We start from the raw sequence: 24,496 nt of genomic DNA, 5'->3' as shown, positions 1-24,496 counted from the left end.
TTATTACTCACAGCAAGACCAATAGCCAGGGCATCGGCATTTTTTGTGCTGGTTCTCTGAGTCCCACAACACACAGGGCAACGTGAAGAGGGCAGATGATATCTTGCATTACAGGAGAGGAACACTGAGTTTAGGGAACTCTAGTCTTTTTTGATGAGCAGTAAGCATGCCTGCCTGTTGCTCTAGAGAGAGACACTTTATCTTGTAAGGCTATAAGCAGACTGCCCTTTGCTCTGGAGGGAGACATTATTTCTATCTGCCAAAGCTGTTTGCTATATAAACACCCTTAGAAAGGTAGCCTGTAACAAAGGGCAGTCACTTGCCAGATGTGCACGAATACATTGATGGAGAATTGTCTCCCAACATCAATATAAACTAAGGAGGTATTTCCTACTTCCGTCCCCTGAAAGGTGCCTAGGTGGCGTAGTAGTTAAGAGGTTGACAGCTAACCAAAGTGTTGGCAGTTCGAATCCACCACTCACTCTTTGGAAACCCTGTAAGGCAGTTCTGCTGTGTTCTGTAGAGTCACTATGAATCGGAATTGACTCCATGGCCAAAGTAATGGGTTTGGTTTTTTTTTTTTTGGGTCTACTGAAAAGACCTAGAAAATATGACCAACCCAGTAGCAGTGAACATCCCTAGTGCCTTATTGTGGTGTTGAAATATGATTTCTCTGTTAAAGGAACCAGGGCTTCTTGAAGAAATGACTAATTATAGTTCCGGGGCAAGATATGTCCAGAATGACCCTAGAATATCTTATTATACCATAGCAGGAAAGTTATTAAATAACTAGAGACATTTCAAAAGATCTTCAGAGCTACGTTGAAGAGGCTTCCATTGGCCAAAGATAGGACAGGTTGAGCTTCAGTAATAATTACATTTGATTTAAACGTGCCACATATGCTTAAATCCTTGAGTTCATAATGATATATTTTTTTTTAAATTGGTCATCTTCAGAGGATTACAAGAACCCCAGTTCATTATACTGCAAAATATGTTGGTAAAACTAGTAAAGGGACAAAATCAAGTATTTAGCCTGTCTCTCCTACTTAACTGTTACTTTTGTTGTTAGTTGTCATTGAGTCATTTCTGACTCATAGTGATCCCATGTGTGCAGAGTAGAACTGCTCTGCAGGGTTTTCAAGGCTGTGACCTTTCAGAAGGAGATTGCCAGGCCTGTCTTTTGAGGCACCCCTGGGTGAGTTTGAACTGTCAACCTTTTGGCAAGTAGCCAAGCACTTAATTGTGCATTACCCAGGGACTCAGTAATCAAATAGTAAATTAGGGAGAGTGTCTCATAAACATATTTTAACTAGCACAGGAGAAAGAAATGTCAGAATTAGACTCCTACCATTTTACTCCTACCATCCCCAATGATGGATCAAGTGCTGTCAAGATTGTAAAAAGAGAGACAACCAAACATTACATGTGTCTTGTAATATGTCTGATGCAGCCTCTGAATCCAGCTGCCAAATTGCAGCAAATACAGAGGGCAGAGGAACAGGTAGAATTGCCCCAAGAGCATGCAATCAGCAAAATCAGAACTGTGGGAAATTCTACAGGTCAGACAGCTCAGGTTCTTCAACAGATAATTTGTAGGAAATTAAAGAGATAGATGACAAATTTGTAGATAATAGAGACTTAAAAATCAAATATTTTAAAATGGACAAGACTAAACTATAGTGCCTAGGGATATGCATTTAGGTGGAGCACTTATATTAAAGAAAAGTGATCACTGTGAAAGTCAGGATAGTGTTTACTCTTGGGGAAGGGACAGGGGTGACTGGGGTGGGAGGGCTTCTGGGCAGTTGGCGAAGTTCTTTTTCTTGACCTTGGTGATGGTCGTTTAAGCCATTTGATTCATGTTGTTTTCTGTATCTGTATATTATTTTGTAATAAAAAGATGGGAGAAAAACATCAGATGAGAAGAAGCTAGTCTGGGTTTTAAGATTTTTTGTGTGTAATAATCTTCCTACTCCATAGATAAGTAAGAGCTAAATTTCAATAGGTTCTTGAGAACTTGGGAAGACCTATAGAATTATTCAACGTTATCAAATTATGTTTTGAGCGTTCTCTTCTATATGGCACCATAATAGCCTAAGACTGCATAGGGTAGTTCAATGTAGATAAGGTCCCAGTATCCTTTTTTCCTAATAGTATTTTTTTTCTGGTTTGTAATAGTAAAACATGTTCATTATTTAAAAAATTAGAAATAAAAAATATAAAAAACAAACAAAAAAAACTCCTGTTATTCTATTACCCAGAGATAACTATAAATAATACTTTGGTGTTTCCTTTTATATGTTTACATGTACATTGGGAAAATATGCAGTTTCGTACCTACTTTATGTTCTCATCCCAGGCTGTATACTTACATTCAGGCCTTAGGTTAATTACATGTAGGATCATGATCCCTTTCTAAGTAGGATTTATTAGATTTGGATTTTTCTTTTTTAATTCCTAGGTGGGCTACATCATGCAGCTGCCCGAATTTCTGGTGGTAATGTCTACAGGCATTTGAAGTATGAAGGTGGGATTCACCGAGTTCAACGAATTCCAGAGGTTGGCCTGTCATCAAGGATGCAGCGTATTCACACAGGAACAATGTCGGTTATTGTCCTTCCTCAACCAGATGAGGTAACCTCACCAGGAGGCATTGCCAACCCATCCATGTAAACAGGCACTGTGTGGAGAGGCCTTAGCTTCTAGGAAAATCTGTTATTTTCATGGTTACAGATTAAACTCTACAGTCTCAAATGGGGAATCCTGAACACTTCTCCATGTAAAGTTGTCACTTTATCCATGACTATGATATTTGTTTGTTTTTTAAATAGAAGTCACTTCTTTTCAGAAACAATCCACAGAGCTTCTTTAATGTTGCCACCTAAGTTCTATCTTAAAAAAGAAAATGAATTCCATAGATAATATCGTATCACTGAGGTCAGCGATATAATATCTCTGGAGGGTTTATGTTATAGCCATCTTCCCTTTTTTAAAAAATTTTAATTTTAAACATGGAGAAAGTTGAAAGAATAGTACAATGGAAGCTTGTACACCCACTCCTCACTTAACAACATGGTTAGGTTCCAAAGACCAGGTCACTATATGAAAATTAGCATTATGTGAAAATGGAAGATGCTTGTATCATTACATAACTGCCAGATTACATTACTGTGTAACTGCCAAACCACTGAGAATCATGCCCCAGCCAAGATGACGCATAACCTTAATCATCACAACTAGCATGACTCTCGCCTTGCACCTTGGTGTTCGTTACTGTCAGATGTATGTTGTAAATGTGCAAAATAGTTGGATAGTAGAATTTTTACCATTGTCATACTTGTGAAGTGTCACATAATGAGATAGTCGATAAATGATGAGTAGGTATATAACTCTTCCTGGAATCAGGAATTGTTAACATTTTGCCATATCTGCTTGATTCCTGTTGTTTGTTGTTGTTAGGTACTGTCGAGTCAGCTTTCAGCTCACATCGATTCCATGTGACAGAGTAGAACTGCCCCATAAGGTTTCCTAGGTTGTGGTCTTTACAGAAGCAGATCTTTCTCCATTTGAGTCCTGGGTGAGTTTGAACTGCCATCCTTTCAGTTAGCTCCAAGTGCTTAATCGTACCACCAAGGCTCTTTGCTTGATTCCTATACATATGTATGTACATTTCTTTAATGAACTATAAAGGACATAGCAGACATCATGAGACTTCACCCCCCAAATGTTCAACATATCTTCTAAGAATAAGGACATTCTCCTATACTGTGTAAGCATGATACCATTATCTGTGAAAATCAGCAGTAATTCTGTAACAACTAATATTCAGTCCATTTTATAATTTCCTAGTCATATTTTTTAAAAACCAGGATGCAGTCAAGTTTCACACATTGGAATTAGTTGTTATGTCTCTTTAAGTCTGGAACAGTCTCCCAAGTTTTGTATTTTTTTATGACATTGACTTTTTTAGGAGTTCAGAGCAGTTATCTTGTAGAATGTCTCACATTCTGGATTTGTCTGATTGTTTCCCCATGGTGCTATTTAACTTGTTCCTTTATTGCCTGTACTGTATTGAAATTTATATCTGAATGTTCCATTCCATTCCAGTTACATGTTTTGAGCAAGAATACTTCATAGGTGACGTTATATTCATGTTACATCTTATCAGAAGGCACATAATGTCAGATTGTCCCACTGTTAGTGATGCTTAGTTCGAGCATTTAGTTAAGGTGGTGACCACAAAAATCTTTCCGTTGTAAAAGTATATTTTTCCCTTTTTAATTAATAAGTAATCTCTAGTGTACACATATCTTGCTCCCAGTGCTTTTTATTCATGATTTTAACATTAGTTGGTATTCCTTGCTGGAATCAGTTACTTAGTTTGCAGTTGGAAAATGGTGAATTTCTAATTGTATCGTCCCATCTGGCATTTATCTATAAAGAGCATTATAGGCTCATGTATTTATTTTTTAGTTCAATAAATTATAATCATTATTCCTTTTTGATGCCCAAATTGTCCAAATTTGTCAAATTGCCCAAGCTTGTCCAAATTTCGCCAGTAGTATCGGGACAAACCTAGGACCTTATGTTTTTAAATCACAAGGTCATATTATTATTACCAATTCAGATTTAATAGTAACAGAGTCGTCCCCCCGCCCCCCGCTGGCCCGCTCAATTTCTTGCATTTGTGTTTATATGTCTTTTCTCTTAGAATAAGGAGCCTTTGTGGTGCAAGGTTTAAGTGCTTGGCTGCTAACCAAAACGTCGACAGTTCAAACCCACCCAACAGTTCTATGGCAGAAAGACCTGGCAATCTGCTTTCATAAAGGTTACAGCCTACAATACCCTATAGAGCAGTTCTGCTCTGTCACGTGGGGTGGCTATTAGTCAGAATTGGCTCAATGGCACATAACAAGAACAACCTCTTAGAGTAAAACTCTTACTTCTTAATCACCATATATATATGTTTACTTACTTGCTTTATGGAAACCCTGGTGGCATAGTGGTTAAGAGCTACAGCTGCTAACCAAAAGGTCGGCAGTTCGAATCCACCAGGTGCTCCTTGGAAACTCTGTGGGTAGTTCTACTCTGTCCTGTAGGGTTGCTCTGAGTCGGAATTGACTGTATATTATAGTCTTCCTACTGTATAATGTTGCTTTCTGGAACAATTCACTGTATAATACTCATCTTAGGGGAAAAATACACCCGAACGGTATTTTAGATGCTAACCTTGATCCTGTTATTAGTGTACTTTTCAAAGAGAAAAATCACCCATGATGTCTTTCATTCATACAAATGAGTGATGTATATGGAACAAAATGTTAGACTTCCTTTCAAAAATAGATACGTATTCTTTTTTTTTTTTTTTAGTGTTTTATATCTTAGGATGGGAGCCCTGATGGTGCAATGGTTAAGAGCTAACCAAAAGGTTGGCAGTTCAAATCCACCAGCCACTCCTCGGAAACCCTATGGGGCAGTTCTATTCAGTCTTATAGGGTCGCTATGAGTCAGACTCAACTTGGCGGCAGCGAGTTTGGGTTTGGTTATTTTAGGATGATGGATGATGAAATTTATGAGAGATTATATAACTCACTGATCTCAAAACATCTTAAGTCATTGTTAAAAAATAGCATGCCATTGAAATAGGGAGTTTGTGATTCTTTTTTGTAGGTTATTTCTTCTCTTAGCCTAATGACTATGACTTATTTTAACACAAAACAGTAATTATTTGAAAAATCTTGGAATAAATTTAGTATTAAAGTGTTCACTAAGTGCAGAATTATTTATATTGTACCTTTTGCTCTAGATAGATGTGAAAGTGGACCCCAACGATTTGCGAGTAGATACATTTCGAGCCAAAGGAGCAGGGGGACAGCATGTTAATACAACCGATAGTGCTGTCAGGCTTGTCCACATCCCCACAGGTAAGCATGACCTTTGCTTGTGTACTTTTAACCTTTTTCCACATCTTATAAAACTTGATTCAGCACTTGGAAGGAAATAATCCTATGTTAGTGCCTGGCTCCTTGTATCCTTCAAAGGTGACACTGAGATTGTGGATCTAAGGCCACTGTCTTAGTCTCCTAGTGCTGCCGTTACAGAAATACCACAAGTTGGTGGCTTTACAGAACAGAAATTTATGTTCTCACAGTTTAGGAGACTAGAAGTCTGAATTCAGGGCGTGAGTTTAGGAGAGGGGAGGTTCTTTTTTTTTGTCAGTTTCAGCTGCTAGTAGCCAGCCATCCTTGAAGTTCCTGGGCTGGTAGATGCATCCGCTGTGTGTGTCTGTGTCTGTCTTCATACGTATCTTTCCCCCATCTGTGTCTCTGTGTCTGTTCTGGTGTTTTTATAACTCACAAGTGGTTAGGTTTAGGATCCACCTTACACTGGTGTGGCCTCATTAATGTAACAAAAGAAAACATCTATTTCCAAACAGGATTACATCCACAGATACAAGGGTGAAATTCAGCACATGTTTTGGGGGACACAATTCAATCTATAACACCATTCTTCATCCACTTTCTGTCATATATTGTATTTGGGGATTGCATATGTCACCTAGTTTCATTTCAGATGGAGTTTTTTTTTTTTTAATTGTTTTAGTGTGATTTTTCAAAAGAAAGGAGACCATCTTGAAATCAGATGCCCCTTTTAAATTTTAAATTAATTTTCCAGCTGATTATTACTGCTTCACACAGTTTACGAGCCCTGGTGGCGCAGTGGCTAAGAGCTACAGCTGCTAACCAAAAGGTTGGTAGTTTGAATCCACCAGCCGCTCCGTGGAAACCCTGTGGGTCAGCTCTTCTCTGTCCTGTAGGGTCGTTATGAGTTGGAATTGACTCCACAGCAATGGGTTTTGTTTTGTTTTGCACAGTTCATAGTAGCAAAGTTGAAACAACCTAAATGCACAACAATGGGATAATTTTATAGTTTCTCTTAAGTTTTATTGATTTTTTATTCTATAAGAAACCGTAAAATACTAGGATATACATATGAGCAAAAGATTATAAAACACCTATAACCATACCCAGTAGCTGTTATTGTATTTGTCTTTGGTATATATTCTTTCAGATTATTTTCTTCTCTATGCATATCTAATGTATCATTTTTCAGAAAAAAGGGAATATATATATATATTGAGACTACCGTAATTTATTTAAGCAATTCACAAGTTGTTAGATTTTAGGGTGTTTCAACTAAGGCCTATATTGTTCGATATTGTTCTATATTGTAAGCAGTCCAGAACAGGAATCATTATCTTAAAGTGAATTTAAAGTAAAAATGACAAAAAATGGGGTAAAAGTTAACCTAAGTTCAAACAATTCATCCAAACTATTTCAGAACATATAAATGGATTTAAAACTACCCTGTGCAGCAATAAATTATCTGCTTTTAAAAACATCACTGATCGTTGTGTTCCCAGACTTAACCTTGGGCCAAATTATTTAACTAATATCTTGTTCTTTGATTTACATGAGGCCCTAAAGCTTACCTTTAAACTTCCCCTTTAGGCAAGGCATATCAAGATCTACTAACTCTTTGTTTTTTTTAGTTGTTGAGGCTATACACAATAGAAAATACACCAATTCAACTATTTCTACATGTATAATTCAGTGATATTGATTACATTCTTTGAGTTGTGCAACCATTCACACCCTCCTTTTCTGAGTTGTTCCTAACCATTAACATAAAACTCACTTTCCCCTAAGGTTCCTATCTAATCTTTTGAGTTGTTGTAGGTAGATCTTAAAAGAGTATAATGCTCAAGGCAGGTATTTGTTACTAGTTAAGCTGAACTCTTGCTTGGTTTTAAGAAGACTTCAGGGAATATTTTTGGTTTAAGGTTTAAAGATTATCCCAGGGCAATAATTTCAAAGGTTCACGCAGCCCCCATTGTTCCAGGGAGTCTAGATTTTCTCCGTTTTGGTAAGGATTCATCTATGGAATCTTTGAGCAAAATGTTCAGTAATGGTAGCTGGGCACCATCCAGTTCTTCCAGTCGCATGGCAAAGGAGGCAGTTGTTCATGGAGGCAATTAGCCACACATTCCATTTCCTCCTCCTATTCCTGACTCTTCTTCCTCTGTTGCCTCAGGCGAATAGGGACCAGTTGTGCCTTGGATGGCTGCTTGAAAGCGTTTAAGACCCTGGGCACTACACAGCAAACTAGGAGGTAGAACAGAAGCATTAAACACGTTATTAGGCCAGTTAACTGGGATGTGCTATAAAACCATGACCCTAGACCTCCAAAACCAGGAACCAAATCCTATGAGGTGTTTGTACATAAGCAGCCTCAGCAGCTGTTCCTTTTTTTTTGTCATTGATGTAAATTCATCTATCATGCAGATTTTACCAATTCAACTTTTTATGGGTATACAACTTATTGACAGCATTTATTGTAATCAGCTGTATAACCAATCCTACCTGTAATCAGTGCAATTTTTCCATCACCAGAAACCGAAACTCAGTACTCCATAAGCAGTAACTCCCCTTTTTCCCTCCCTCTCACCCCAGTAACCACTAATAAATTTTGGTCTCTATTTTTTTATAAATTTGCCTCTTTTTGTCCTTTTATATAAGTGAGGTAATATAGTATTTGTCCTTTTGTGATTGACTTATTTCACTTAGCGTGATGTCTTCTAGCTCCATTCACACTGTAGCATGTATTAAGACTTCATTTCTCTTAAGGCCTGCTAACTCTTAATAATCCATGTAGTTATGAGTATATAATATCTTTTTTCTTAATTGTGCTTTAAGTGAAAGTTTACAATTTAGGTCAGGTGCTCATATAAAAACTTACACACATTGCTGTGTGTGTGTATGTGTGGCCCTAGTTGAGTACATGACATCTTGAGGCCACTTCTTCACACATTGTGTGTTGCTATGATTTCAGCATCTATTTCAAGAAAAAAAAACTCAGCCTTTTTCCCAGTTCTTCCATTCTGAGACCCTTAGAAAGGGAGCTATGTCCCGGCTAGAATCGAAAGTCAGCCTTCTGGGCCATTCCTCCATTTTCTCCATGCCCATGGACTCTGAAGAACCACATTTTTTCTTTTCTACTACTTCTATATAAACCCCATATTCTACCAGAAGAGTGTAGTACATAGGGGTATGCTTAAATGTTTGTACAGGGAAGAGTTACTTTTTTTTTTTTTGAGTAAAATTTACCAGAACAAAGATGAAGACAAGTGTATAGTTTGTGCTTTGAAGCAGACTTGTCAGTTGGTTACCGGTTAGTGAGTGAAAGTGGGCCTCTGTAAGCCTTACAGTGCTGTCCTTCATCCCCATAGATTATCAATAACACTTAATTCTTCTGAGGTAAATTTAATCTTTTATATCAGTTTATCATTTTAAGGCTGACAGATTTTTTTGTTTGTTTTATACAGAATAGTCCTTTTCTCAAAAAAATACTTTATCATGTTTTCAGTGAAGGTTTACACAGCAGTTTTGGTTCCTATTTAACAATTTCCACACAAGTTATTCAGCGACACTGGTTACTTTCTTCACAGTGCATAGACGTTCTCATTATTTTCATACTGGTTGTTCTGTTTCCATTCATCAAATTTCTGCCTCCTTACATTCTCATCTTTGTTTTAAGACTAATGGGTTTTTATTTTACCTTTGGTTTTATATAACTTTTTTCATCGAATCTAAGATACCATCAATTGAAAGACACATAACTTCTATTACCATGATAAAATAAAAAAGACACTACCAATTAAGCTATGACATACCAGTGATTGTAAGATAGCTAAGAGATACTAAAATGTGAAAAAATGTGCTTTATAGATTGTATGAAATATTGTATTTTGTTTCCATGTATAACTGTAAATCTTTTAAATAATATGGTTAGTAATTCAGCAAATATGTATTAAATGCATATATATTAAACGCCTACTTTGTGCTACTTAGAATTTTGGAATCTTCTTTAGAGTGTTGAAACAACATTGATAAAATTTATTTTCTCTAAAATCCTTTTATAAAGTTCTCTACCAACCCCAGCACCTTGCGGTTTCAACAGCTCTTCTGTTACCCAGCATCCCTTTTTTTTTTTTTTTTTCAAGCTCATTCTTTCTTGGGAGAGCACTTAAGATTAAATACACTTCTCTAGAATGTGTATAGAATGTGTAATCAAGTGACTTCCTTAGGAATTACGGAGGGACTAAACAGTAGTTTTAGGCTAAACGTTCTGATCAGAGCCAGTAGATGTGAATCCATAGCAGGTGCCTAGGTAATAATCACTAAGGGTCAGCTGATAAGAAGAGGAATTTCGAGGAAAGCTTATGAAAGAAGGGCCACCTTGAAATGGAAGTTTTCATATTTGGGGTGGTGAAAGGAAGATACCAAATTCAAGAGATCTCCAGGCAAATGCATGGAAGGTGAAGGCAAGTAACCCCCAGCCCAACCATATGGCTGCAGTAAGGCCATCAAGAAATAAGTTTACACTAATAGAGGCGAAACCTGTATGTTCTAATTGGAGGACCAGCAGGTATAGACTGGAGCCTATTTAGACAGGGAGAAAACAGTTTGAGAGTAGAATTTTATGGAAATATAAAAAATCTCCAGCACAATATTCACTGCCTCTATCAGTGCAACTGGCCTAAGCTGAGAGGAATTTTTTTTTGGAGGGGTTGGGGGTGAGAAAGAAAAGTACCTTTTTCTTCTAATGTAATGAAAGCAGAACTGGACACAGACCCACAGATAAGAAGAGCACAGGCTAAACTCTCAAGGGTCACTACTTGGGGCTAGTTTTAAGCTAGGAACTGACTATAAAAAATAGGCCAAACCCACTCAAATCCAGAATTTGGCCAGCCAAAATGTGTGTGGCTAGATACATTGATAGCTGGATTTAGAACTTTGACAACTGAGAAATACACTCACTATAAACTCTTCCTTTTTAAGACTTTGAGTAGCTCCATTCTACTGGTTTTTTTATAGGAAGTTATTTCTAAAACTTCAGCTGTGTGTATCTGTGACTTAAAGGGGAAAAGGGGAATTCTGGAGTAGGACAGGGAAAGGAGCAGCACCGCACAGGGGTGCCAGTGGTTTGTGCTGTTGAGCTGCGGAAGCGTCTGAAGGAGTGGGAGGGAGAGGCCAAGGTCTGGGGATGGAAGAACGCCGCAGCCATCTGCAGGCGATGCGACTCATCTTCCCATGTGGGGAGTTCAGTAGAATCTCAACAACCACCTGTAGCTATTACTATCATACCCCATGTATGGTTTCTGAATGCGCTAAATCAAAAACATATTTTCTCTTTGTAAACTTTGCCAGTTTAACCTTTCCCCTTTAATAAGTTCCTCAGTTCTATATTAATTTGGCTTGTGGAGGCTTCAGTTTACCTCTGATCCCTATCATTTTTCAGGGCTGGTAGTAGAATGCCAACAAGAACGATCACAGATAAAAAATAAAGAAATAGCCTTGCGTGTGTTGAGAGCTAAGCTCTACCAGCAGATTGTTGAGAAGGACAGGTGTCAACAACAAAGTGCTAGGAAACTGCAGGTAAGATTAATTTAGTGTAATAATTTAATAAGTGTATAAAAAGTCCCTGTGCTATGTAGAAAATGTGGTGTTTGCCCCTCTGTGACTGTGAATGTCTGAGAACATAGGGAAACGTGCTTGTTTGTAAATAGGAATAATTTATATGCTTATGGATTGACAGATTATGGCTACATTTGGGCCTGCCAGTTTGCAAATCAGTGATGAGATATGTATAAACTAAAAGTTATTTTCCATTTGTTTCCTCCAGTGGTTCTAGCCTGTCTTAGGAGGAAATTGGTTTAAAATAATAGTAAGTTCATGGAAATTAATAGACTTTCAGATTTTTAGCTTAAAAACCTATGCTTTTATTATTACGACTTTATGTGAGATCACAAATCAATGGCACTGAAAGAAATGGCCCTGTTGATGGAACCTGGGGACAAGGGGCAGGTGGGAGATTTCTCTTTCACTGGGTGGCTCAAATAGTTGAGCACTCAACTACTAGCCGAAGGGTTGGCGGTTCAGACCCACCAGAAAAAGGCCTGGTAACCTGTTACTGAAAGGTCACGGCCTTGAAAGCCCTATGGAGCAGTTCTATCCTGCACACATGGGGTTGCCACCAGTTGGAATCGACAGCAGCTAGCAATGTACCCTTTTATAGCTTTTGAATTTTGTATATGTATATACAGTATTTATTGCAGTACTTAAATAGTAAATTGTAAGCCAAATGACTAAAGATAATTTCTTTAAATAAAGTGTTGCACGATTTTCAATTCTGGAAACATTAGTAAAGTTTGTCTCTGAGAGAGGTTAAAGAGAAAGTGGAATGCAGAAATAATTGTGCTTTCGTGTCATTTGCAGGTAGGTGTACCTTCAGTAAATTAAATTTACTGGGCTGATGAATTGTATAAGCCTGAACATTAATTATTTATTGACATTTAACATTGATTATTATTCTCACTTAAATGTCCTAGTCTTTTCACATTTTTGCCCTTCTGCCACATTCTAACTTGCATTCTAACTTAAAAGGGACAGGTTAAATCATCTATTAATCCCCAATCTGTGGTAATCCCAGACTGTGGAGCAGCATCAGTGTCTGTATCTGTAATTTCTTGGCAACTAAATGGTAACATAAACACTGTGAACCCTGGCACATCTGAATTAATAAAAGACGTTAAGATTTACTTGTCATTTTACGTTTGGGTGCCAGGGATTCCACATAGTAATTTTTTAAATTAATACTCAAAATTGGCCTTTTGCAAATTGTGTGTTTCTTCCTTAGCAGTCTGATTCAGAGGCCAGAAAAGACCTCCCTGTCCCCGTCTTTCCAAAATCACTTGTCTACTTGCCTGGAATTTCTTTTATTTTTTAATTGTGCTTTAGGTGGAAGTTTACAGAGCAAATTAGTTTTCTGTTTGCTAGTTTGTGCATAAAGTGTTTCATGACCTTGATTTCATTCCCCACAATGTGTCAGCACTCTCCTCATTTTTGTCTTGGCTTCCACATTTTCTTTCATTCTCATTATCTAAACCGTTCTGGCTTCTCATCTTATAATTGAGTGTTCTAAGGAGTGTGTTCCTGTCTGGTATTACCGTTTATCTTATATACTTGTCTATTGTTTGTCTGGGAGGTGGTCACTGGGAATGGCTTCATTTCCAGGTCAGAAGGGTGTCTTAGGGCCATAGTCTTGGGGGTTCCTCCAATCTCTATCATACCAGCAAGCCTGGTCTTTTCTTGTGAATTTGATTTTTTTTTTTTATTCTACAAATTTCTCCCATTCTGTCCAGGACCCTCTGTTGTGATCCCAGTCAGAGCAGTTGGTAGTGGTAGCTGGGCACCATCTAGTTCTGATGGTTTTGGGGTCATGTAGGCTGTGGTTCATGTGGTTCATTAGTCCTTTGGACAGATTACTTCATTGAGTCTTTGGTCTCCTTCACTCTGGATGGTAAAAAACCAAGAGTTGTATCTTAGACGGTCGCTCGCAAGCTTATAAGACCCCAGATGCCACTCACCAAAGTAGGATGCAGAGCATTGAATTTATGTACTGTGTTGTGCCAATTGACGTAGATAGCCCCCGTGTCTGTGGTGCTTTGTCGTCTAACCTAGAAACTTTATCCCACAAGATGTTTGGTTATGTCTAAGAGCTCTGTATGAGCTGCATCTACAATCATGTATATAGAAATATCCACTACCAAACCTATATATGCTGGTCAGCGTGTTCCCTTACATCCATCCTCCCACGCCTCTTGGGATATCTATCTACCTATGTGTCCGTGCGTAATTTATTGTTCGTTAATACTATTGCTGAAGAATGGTCTAAGCTAGAGTAGTTATTGGAGTTACTCTTTATTCTTTTGTTCCTCTAAGTGTCCTCTCTTGCCTTGGTCCTATTGTACTGACTTCCCCCTTATATATTGCCTTTCCTTTCACCAGTATTCGTGTCTTCTGTCTGATTGATAATTTTCCCCCTCCTGTCCCTGGTAACCATCAAAGAACATTTTATTCTTTTTTTTCCGGTGTGTAAACCTTTTGTTGTGACTTTCTAGTAGTGGTCTCATACAGTATTTGTCCTTTTGTGATTGACTTATTTCACTCAGTATAGTGTCCTCCAGATTCATCCATGTTGTGAAATGTGTCACAGATTTGTCATTATTCTTTATTGTTGTGTAGTGTTCCGTTGTGTGTGTGTACCACGGTTTGTTAATCTGTCTGTTGATGGGCACTTAGGTTGTTTCCATCTTTTTTCTATTGTGAGTAATGCTGCAGTGATAGTGCATATGTCTGTCCGTATCACAGCCCTTATTTCCTTAGGGTATATACCTAGAAGTGGGATTGCTAGACCATATAGTATTTTTATTTCTAGCTTTTTGGGGAAGCAGCATACTGTTTACCAAAGTGGTTGTAACATTTTACATTCCCACCAACAGTTCCAGTCTCCCTGCAACCTCACCAACACTTGTTATTTTCTGGCTTTTTTAATTAGTGCCAGTAATGCTGGGGTGAGATGGTATCTCATTGTAGTTTTGATTTGCATCTCTCTAATAGCTCTTGATTGCAAGCATTTCTTCATATGTTTGTCAGCAGCCTGAATGTCTTATTTGGTGTATCTTCTGCTCATTTTTTAATTGGACTGTTTATCTCTTTATTGTTGAGATGTTGAAGTTTCCTATAAATTTTAGAGATTAGTCCCTTTTCGGATATGTCGTAGGCAATTTTTTTTCCCAGTCTGTAGGTTCCCCTTTGACTCTTTTGCAGAAGTCTTTTGTTGAGCCTATGTATTTAATTTTTAGGAGGTCCCATTTATCTAGTTCATCTTGTATCAAGTGTGCATTTTTAGTTATGTTTGATACTTTATTTATGCCATATATTAGGGCCTGAAATTTCTTTATAGGAATTTCTAATGCTTTTAGAAGTTTTTCTTCAGCCAATATATACAGTGGCTGTTACATGGAAGGCTTTATCCTGGGCCAGGTTCTCAACCCTGGTTGCACTGAAATCATCTGAAGGGCTTTGTAGATCCCTAGGACTTACCCCTATAGATTCTGATATAATGGATCTGGGGTGGGCCCTGAGCATTAATATCGTGCTTCAGGATAGCAGTTTCCGTACTCAACTGATCGTCAGAATGGATGGCCTAGGAAATGTTTCAAAAATACATAATCTCTGATTACTTAGTATATATGAGGTTGGGTTTAGTAACTGCAATTTTTCTTAAATTCCCCTGATAATCAGCCATGTTTAGGAATTCAGTTTCATATTGCTTGCCTTAGGAGTTAAGAAAATGAATTATGGAAATGTCTGGGTTTTTTTTTTTTTTGGTATTAATCTTAAAAAGCGAAAGCAGATGAGAGAAGGTGTGGTGTGTTGGGGAGGTAGGGGGAGATAAGGAGACTAAGATGAATACAAATAACTGTAGCATAAGGGAAACTAGAAATTGTGTGTGCTGTGAGGAGGATTACCAGTGCAGTTGGATTCACAGGAGGAAGGTAACACTTTTCAGTTGTTGGGACCAGGAAAGGCAGAGATGGTAGGAGATTGTTAGGAAAGTACATTCCTTGAGATGGTGTTTTAGCAGAGTTAACAGACACGTAATAATGATATGGGATAATAAGCAGCATGTTAGAGGTTCACATAATTTTCAGAAATATCATTGGGGAGGTTGGCCACATTATGATGCCTTAAATGCTGAGTTGAGTTTTGTCTACATAGCAGACAAAAAAGAACCAAAGAAAATTTAACAGAAAACCGTGTTTTAGGAAGACTAAGCAGGATGACACAATTAAACAGAGAAGACTAATCAAGATATTTTTGCAGGAACATAGGTGAAAGTAATGAGCCCTTGAATGATAGTAAAAATGGAAAGGACAGGATATAAAAGACCCAGTTGGAAGTGGGCAGTTAGAGAATGGAATGAGTCAAAGGTGCCCCCGCCGCCCCTCCGTGTTATCAGAACCCAGCAGATAGTAAGCTCCCAGAAAGTGTTACATTGCTGAATATTAGCATTTCCTGCTTGAATGGGAACATGGTAGTGTCACAGACACCAGGAGGAACTGATTGCTGTGGAGAAATGACTAATTTGGTTGAAATATTTGGAATTTGGCATAGCAAAGAAACATTGATTCTGTTTCCATAGTTAAGCTTTACACCTGTGTAGTCTTGAATGTTAAGTTCTGCCTTTTCTTGTTTCTCCCACTTATATATATGATTTTTTAATTTAAACTGTTAAAAGTCAATTGCAAATACTTTTTCCACGGTAATTAAAGTAATTGTAAAGTTAAAATACAAATTGTTTTTTGTCGTGGCACAGGTGGGAACAAGAGCCCAATCAGAGAGAATACGGACATATAATTTCACCCAGGATAGAGTCACTGACCACAGGATAGCATATGAAGTTCGTGATATTAAGGTAATATTACTGAGTATAAAGGTTATAGCCTACAAAACCCTAAGGGGCAGTTCTGCTCTGTCATATAGGGCCGCTACAAATTGGAATTGATTCAACGGGACACAACATTATATCACATACTTTATATACCTTTGATTTTTGAAGGATGTATAGTCAAGTTTTAGAGAGCTCTTCTAAAATAGAAGCCCTGGTGGCACAGTAGTTAGGAGTTGGACTGCTAACCAAAAAGTTCAGCAGTTTAAATCCACCAGTCGTTCCTCAGAAATCCGATGAGGCAGTTCTACTCTGTCCTGTAGGGTTGCTGTGAGTTGGAATCAACTAGAAAATATTACCAAGTGACTAAAAACCCCTAAGCCAGTTTATATTAGTCTCCTAAAATTTGCAAACATTTTTATTAGTAGTTTGGTCAGAAATATGGTCTTTGTAACATTTTGAAATGACATTATCTTTTACAATTCCAAATTCTTTGTTCTGCAGTGACAGTGTATTAACATACATTCAACATACATGTACACGTGCATATTCGCTTTCTATTAGAAATTATAAGAATTAAGTTTCTGTAGGTCAGAAGTCTAGGAATGGCCTTGTGGGTCTCACACAAGGCTGGAATCAAAGGTGTTGACCAGACTGCACATCTTTCTGGAGCTTGGGGACCTCTTCAAAGCTCGTGTGGTTGTCCACAGAATTCCATTTCCTTGAGGTTGTAGTACTGATGTCCCCATCCTCTTGCTGGCAGTCAGCTGGGGGCTGCTTTAAGCTTGCAAGGACCACTCACAGTTGCTTGCCATGTGGCCCCCTCCATATGCCTTCTCATGTTTCAAATCTCTTCTTGCAGGAAGGGCTCAGGTCCACTTAGATAATATCCCTTTTGATTAACTCAGAGTCAGCTGATTAGTTACCTAATCATGGGAGTGATATCCCATCATATTCACAGATTCTGCTAACACTTAAGGGGAGGAAATCACACGAGTCGTGTAAACCAAGGAGCTTCTTAGAATTCTACCTACCACAATTTGTATTCATTAAATTCAGCCATTACAATTTTACTCTTGAGGAAAAGACCATGTCAAGATGGTTTGAACATTAACCTAATGAAATTCCTTGTAACCAGGACCACTAACATTTATACATGAATAAGGAAACACAAAAATTTTCCCTTTTACTTCTGTTGAAGGGGAAAAGTGAACAAGTTCCCATAAATGGCTATGTAGAAAAGGCAGAAGACAGAAAGTTTGGGTCCTATTCTTGGTGCTATGTCGATTCTTTTACTTGATTCTGTCCCATTCCATACTCAAATTCAAAGTCTTAATTTTACAATGGAGATGTTTATTTATTTACTTTGAGCTAAATGTATAGGTGACAGAACATTTGCCATTTCTACAATCATCACGTGTGTAGTTTAATGACAATTATGTTCATCATGTTATCCAACCATCACCATTAACCACTCCTGAATTTTTCCAGCATCCTTAACAAATGCTCAGTGTTCCCTAGGCATTGTGTCTTCCTTTTGCCCTCCCTTCTGACCACCCCTGGTAACCACTAGTTAAATTTTGATCTCTATATACTTGCCTGTTGTAGTTAGTATATTTTTGACATATGTATACATTTCTGTGTATCTTATGCCACTTCCTCTGTCTTCTAGGCAATTTAAGGCTTCCTTGCATATGAACATAGTAGTCTAGTAGAAATGGAGGAAATATTTGCTAACTTCCCTTTCTTCAGGAAGTACACAGTAATAACAAAATATGTTTAGCCATATTGTTCTAATACACCACGTTCTTTCCGTTGTTTTTCTGGTAGTGGAGATGGTTTTTCCTGAGACAGCCACATTGTTGTAACCAGTATTATTTTTCACATGGGCACCTAGGTGCACAGTATAGTATTCAGCTGTGAAACATCCAAATTTAGATTCTAGAGTTGTAAAATATATGACTTTAGCCAAAATACTGGCATGCTATTGCTAACTGCACTATCTTGCCAGACTCAAAAATAATAAGGAAAATTATATTAGTGTGCTTTAATAGGGAGCACTGGTGGCACAGTGGTTAAAGCACTCAGCTTCTAACCAAAAGGTCAGCAGTTTGAACCCGCCAGCTGTCCCACGGGAGAAAGATGTGGCAGTCTACTTCCATAAGGATTACAGCCTTGGAAACTCTATGGGGCAGTTCTACTCTATCCTATAGGGTAGCTATGAGTTAGAATCAACTTGATGGTAACAGGTTGGCTTTAATAATCACTAACCAGCCTGTTGGAAAGACAGAATGAAGAACAGCCTATTGGAAAGACAGAATGAAGAATAAATTCATTCCAAAAGGTGAACTTGAATTAATAATCAGATGTGTGTGTGTGTATGTCTCTGTCTGATAGTTCATCATAAAGATTATACCTTTAGAGGTTTTAAACAAGTATGCAGTATGATAATTGATATACATTTTGATTGACTTTTAAAATTAGAGTACCCTATTTGGCTTTTCCACATTCTTCTCTCCCTGACCCCCCCCCCCTTTTTTTTTTTGCCTGAAAGGGAAATGCAAGGAGAATCATTCACTACCTACCTACAAGGAAATGCAGCTGCTAATTAAGTCTATCTGCCTAACTGGAGGAAGATGTAGTAATACAAAACATGTTGCCATTGAGTCGATTTCAACTCATAGTGACCCTGCTTCAGAGATTATACCTTACTAATATTGAGAACAGTTCTAAAAGCAGTGGTAGAGCAAACTGAAGTAGCAGTAATTTAATCAAGGCCATAAAATGAATAAACTCTATGGGGAATACTACTTTTAAAAAATGTTTCTCTCTTCCTTTCATCTTTTGTGTTCCACTTATCTGGGCTTGGTCCAAGGGCAAAGGAACAATGTTTATTTAAACCCCTGTGGTGAAAATGACCGTGACAGATCTAAAGATACACAAAGCTAAGAGTCAGATTATGGAAACAACTGTGTGTTCAGTGATAAATAGAAATATAAGTGACAGTTTGATTCAGGAGATGTCCAGACTGTTCATTGGTTACATGACTGTATGCATTTGTCAGAACTCAGAACTACACCAAAAAAGATGAGTTTTAATATATGCAAATTATACTCCAAAAAACCTGACTTAAAAAAAAGAATCAGTCAAAAAATGGGAAACAAGCCAAATGATCATAAATAGGTGAACGGATAAATTGTGGTATATCCTTATAGTAGGATCCTACTCAGTAATAAAAAGGAACAAACTAAAATTACTGGTACGTGCAAAAACATGAATGAGTCACAAATACATACCCCTGCATAAACAGAATCCTAATCATGGTGTGGGATATTCCCATCCCCAGAAGGTTCCCTCGTGGCCTTTTGCAGTCAGTTTCCATCAGTCCAGGCATGGCTTCTATCGTTCAAGCTACGCACAAAAGAATACACACTGTATGACACTATTTAGATAGTATTCTGGGACAGGTAAAACGATAGTGATGAAAACAGATCAGTGGTTGCCTGGACTGAGGGAAACTGACTGCAAAAGGCCACGAGGGAACCTTCTGGGGATGGGAATATCCCACATCATGATTAGGATTCTGATTATGCAGGGGTATATATTTGTCAAAACTCATCGAAGTGGATGATTAAAAGTTGTTCATTTTATTGTGTGTAAATTTTATCTCAAAAAAGTTTAAAATTTTGAAGGGTAATTCATGAATGGTAAACACAGTAAATATTATAGGAGTTTAAAGAAAGAATAGATTTAGTGTGGACTAGAAAGTTTTCTGCAAGAGGAGGGATTTCAGTTGCATTAGAGCTCAGTTGCTAACTGAAAGGTCAGCAGTTCAAACCCACCAGCAGCTCCATGGGAGAAAATACCTGGTGATCTGCTCCTGTAAAGATTACAGCCTGGGAAACCCCATGAGGCAGTTCTACCCTGTCATGTAGGACTGCTATGAGTGGGAATCGACTCAGTGACACACAACAACATAAGGAAATGAAGTAAATACACGTAACTCTTTGCTTTGTTTGTCATTTATTTCTAGTAACCAGATTTTCATAATACCTCTGTCTTTTATCAGGAATTTCTGTGTGGTGAGAAGGCCCTGGATCAGCTAATTCAGAGACTGCTTCAATCAGCAGATGAAGAAGCCATGGCTGAATTTTTGGATAAAAACCTTAAATCAGCAAAATAAATGCTGATTTATTATTTATTGTAAATGAAATGGACCTAGATCAAGAAGAAGACTGAGGCGTGGAAATCTTAATGAATTTTCATAAAGTACAGCTAAAAGTGCACCCACTCCCACTGCCGTCGAGTCGATTCCGACTCATACCGACCCTGTAGGACAGAGTAGAACTGCCCTGTAGAGTTTCCAAGGAACGGCTGGCGGATTAAAACTGCTGACCTTTTGGTTAGTGGCCGTAGCACTTAACCACTACACCAGGGTTTCCAAAAGTCCATAGTACTTACAAATATTTTTTAATGAATCGAGTCACATTTCTTAATCTAAAAGTTTATTTTAGGTTTCCTGTAAGGCGCAATCCAGCTCTTCAAGTAGAAAACAAGCATGCATCATTAAAAAGAGAAAGTATTGAGAATTGGTTATAGGTGTTAGAATAGATCACTTGATCTCTTTATATGCCTTTTCTTAGCCGTATAAAAAGTCCCTGGATGGTGTAAACGGTTAATGTCCTCGGCTGCTAACTGAAAAGCTGGTGGTTAGAGTTCGCCTAGAGGCGCCTTAGAAGAAAGGCCCAGCCCAGCAGTCAGCTTCAAAAAATCAGCTTCTGAAAACACTGGAGAACAGTTCTACCCTGACATACATAGGGTGTCCGGGAGTTGGAGTCAACCCGATGGCAACTGTTTTTTGTGTGTGTGTGTGTGTTTTTCTTTTTCCTTTTTTTAAAATAATTTTTATTGTGCTTTAAGTGACAGTTTACAAATCAAGAGAGTCTCTCACACAAAAACCTGTACACAACTTGCTACATACTCCCAATTACTTCAGCCCCCGCATGAGACAGCCCGCTCCCTCCTTCCACTCTCTCTGTGACCATTTTGCCAGCTTCTAAGCCCCTCTATCCTTGCATCTCCCCTCCAGGCAGGAGATGCCAACATTGTCTCAAGTGTCCAGCCAATCCAGGTAGCTCACGCCTCAGCAGGATCCCTCTCCAGCCCATTGTCCAGTCCAATCCATGTCTGATGAGCTGGCTTTGGGGATGGTTCCTGTAGTGGGCCAACAGAAGGTCTGGAGGCCATGATCACTGGGGTCCTTCCAGTCTCAGTCAAACCATTAAGTCTGGTCTTTTTATGAGAATTTGGGGTCTGCGGCTCACTGGTCTCCTGCTTCCTCAGGGGTTCTGTGTTGTGTTCCCTGTCAGGGCAGTCATTGGTTGTGGCTGGGCATCATCTCATTCTCCTGGTCTCAAGATGATGTAGCCTCTGGTTCATGTAGCCCTTTCTGTCTCTTGGGCTCATTGTTATCTTGTGTTCTTGGTGTTCTTCATTTTCCTTTGATCCAGGTGGGTTGAGACCCACTGATGCATCTTAGATGGCCACTTGCTAGCATTTAAGACCCCAGACGCCACTCTTCAAAGTGAGATGCAGAATGTTTTCTTAATAGGTTTTATTATGCCAATTGACTTAGATTTCCCCTGAAACTGTGGTCCCCAAACCCCTGCCCCTGCCTCGCTGACCTTCGAAGCATTCAGTTTATTCAGGACACTGCTTTGCTTTGGTTTAGCCAATTGTGCTGACCTCCACTGTGTTGAGTGTTGTGCTTCCCTTCACCCAAAGTAGTTCTTGTCTAGTATCTGTTTAGTAAATACCCCTCTCCCACCCTCCTTCCCTCCCCCACCCATAACCACAAAAGAGTTTGTTCTTCTCAGTTTAAACTATTTCTCAAGATCTTGTAATAGTGGTCTTATACAATATTTGTCTTTTTGCAACTGACTAATTTCACTCAGCATAATGCCTTCCAGGTTTCTCCATGTTATAAAATGTTTCACAGATTCATCACTGTTCTTTATCAGTGCATACCATTCCATTGTGTAGATATACCATAATTTATTTATCCATTCATCAGTTGATGAGGATCTTGGTTGGTTCAGTCTTTTTGCTGTTGTAAACAGTGCTGCAGTAAACATGGGTGTGCATATATCTGTTCATGTAAAGGCTTTTATTTCTCTAGGATATATTCCGAGGAGTGGGATTGCTGGGTCGTATGGTAGTTCTATTTCTAGCTTTTTAAGAAAGTGCCAAATCGATTTCCAAAGTGGTTGTACCATTTTACATTTCCACCCGCAGTGTGGCAAATGTTTTTTTAATAAATTAAAAAATTTTTCAGTTCAGGAAAATGTAAAATTTAGTGATTTAAGGTTATAAAGTTTTTTTATAAAGCCTTTACTTAAAGACAAAGTATTATTTATCATGTCAAAGTTAGGACTTTAAGTTCTACTTTTAAGTAACACATAAATACAAATTGGGAAGAATTTGAGCCCCTCAGTAACAGTGAACATCCCCAGGAAAAAGATTATAAATTTCTTTGAAAGCTGAATGAATTCTGTACCATGTAAATTACAAACCAATATTTAAAGTAAACTCTGTGTGGCTTCTATTTCTTATTGTTCTTTGGCTTAATGAGCATCAACAGGTGGTCTAAGGTAAGTAACTCACTGTAGTAAGTTTTGTGCAGTGATTTATAAAACAGTCCTTACGTTAAGGAACTTCCAGTTGAGTGAAAGAGCCAAACATAAATCATAAATTGTAATGCCAAGTGGCATGATGTATTTAGTAATTGTTCTGGGAAAGTTTCTTGAGTAAAAAAAGGAGTATGCCAGGAAAGACTAGCTGAAATGGCATTATTTGAAGGTAAAGACATTTTTTCCCAAAGTTTTATTTTGAAAATTTTCAAGCATACTGAAAAGTTATTTTAAAAAATTAAAAAATGTAAGTTCAGTGAGCGCTAGATTTAACTACTGTTAACATTTTACCACATTTATTCGCTCTACACACACACACCTGTGTGGTGTGACAATGTTGAATTTTACCTGAGTCCTGTGACCCTAGAAAGCATTGATAGTTAAGAACTCTCCCCACCATCGCCATCCTTTGTGTTCCAGAAAACAGCTTACTGCCAGGAGCCACCTGTCCCCACACAAGTTAGAGAAGACTCATGGATGCCCCCTTGTTAACCTGTGATGAGGTCTTTGCCTCATAAACGATAAGCTGAATTGGTTTTCCTGGTCAATCAATGTGAACAAAATGCTTGATAACTAAACTTTGGTTAGGCTTCTTCCCTTCCCCAGGCCCCTGACAGCCCACCCTCAGCTGAGCCAATGGACTAGCCCTCCTTAAGGACCCGTCCTGGAGAATAGGCCTCCGTGTAAAATACTTCTCTACTATCGGATCACGCCACACTTTCATCCCACTTCCCCACACCTGGTCCTTTCTAACCTTGTTTACGCTTGTCTTTATAAAAGAAAAAGCCTTTACTCCTAAGTTTTAAGATGATTGCTGATCTTCCCATCAGAGCATTGTCCCTGTTGGAGTAGTCTCTCTCTCCCTGCCCTCTGCGGTACTCCTTTTGAATAGCCTCCTTACTAAATCAGGATTTGTTTTTTTATTTGATAGATTCTCGTTGAGCTGTTTAAAGTTAGTTACAGACTTCATGACACTTTACTCCAAAATATTTCAGTATGCATCCCCTAAGAATAAGGACGTTCTCCTAGAACATCATAATTTGCTTATCATACCTAGTAAAATCTGAAATTACATAATATTAAAAGGCTATTTCTTACTAGAATTTCTTCAGTTGTTCCCAAATACCTTTTTAACTGTTGCTTGTTTTGTCCAGTCCAGGGCCAATCAAGATTCACACATTGCATTTGGTTGGCTCTTCAGTTTCTAGATAAACCCTCTACCTTTTTTCCCACGTGATACTGGCTTTTTGAAGAGTCCAGCAAAGTTGTTTTGAAGGATAGCCTACATTCTGGATTTGTGTGGCTGCTGCCTCATGGTGTTGGTAACTTTCATCCACGCCTTCAGTGTGCTATAAACTAAAGTTAAACCTAAAGATTAATTAAATTCAGGTTAAACATTGGGCAAGACTATTTCATAGATGACACTGTACAGTTTGTATTGTGTCACA

At 38.2% G+C, this 24,496-nt stretch overlaps 1 protein-coding gene across 9 annotated transcripts in view; it reads left to right on the top strand.

Moving 5' to 3' along the window:
- The window catches only part of MTRF1 (mitochondrial translation release factor 1), a 59,657-nt gene extending 36,710 nt beyond the window's left edge, over positions 1-22,947 (top strand). For all 9 annotated transcript variants that reach the window (XM_023551245.2, XM_023551244.2, XM_023551246.2 and 6 more), the window contains 5 exons: positions 2,465-2,637; positions 5,810-5,927; positions 11,365-11,501; positions 16,288-16,386; positions 20,429-22,947. In XM_023551245.2, coding sequence (XP_023407013.1) covers positions 2,465-2,637; positions 5,810-5,927; positions 11,365-11,501; positions 16,288-16,386; positions 20,429-20,542 — 641 coding nt within the window. In that variant the 3' untranslated portion in view covers positions 20,543-22,947. The remainder of the gene's footprint in view (positions 1-2,464; positions 2,638-5,809; positions 5,928-11,364; positions 11,502-16,287; positions 16,387-20,428) is intronic.
- Positions 22,948-24,496: the final 1,549 nt, after the last annotated feature.

The sequence above is a fragment of the Loxodonta africana genome, chromosome 17 (genome assembly GCF_030014295.1).
Source record: "Loxodonta africana isolate mLoxAfr1 chromosome 17, mLoxAfr1.hap2, whole genome shotgun sequence".
Taxonomy (NCBI): domain Eukaryota; kingdom Metazoa; phylum Chordata; class Mammalia; order Proboscidea; family Elephantidae; genus Loxodonta; species Loxodonta africana.
The sequence above is the reverse complement of the archived record's forward strand: the minus strand, read 5'-3'. Positions and strand labels throughout refer to the sequence as shown.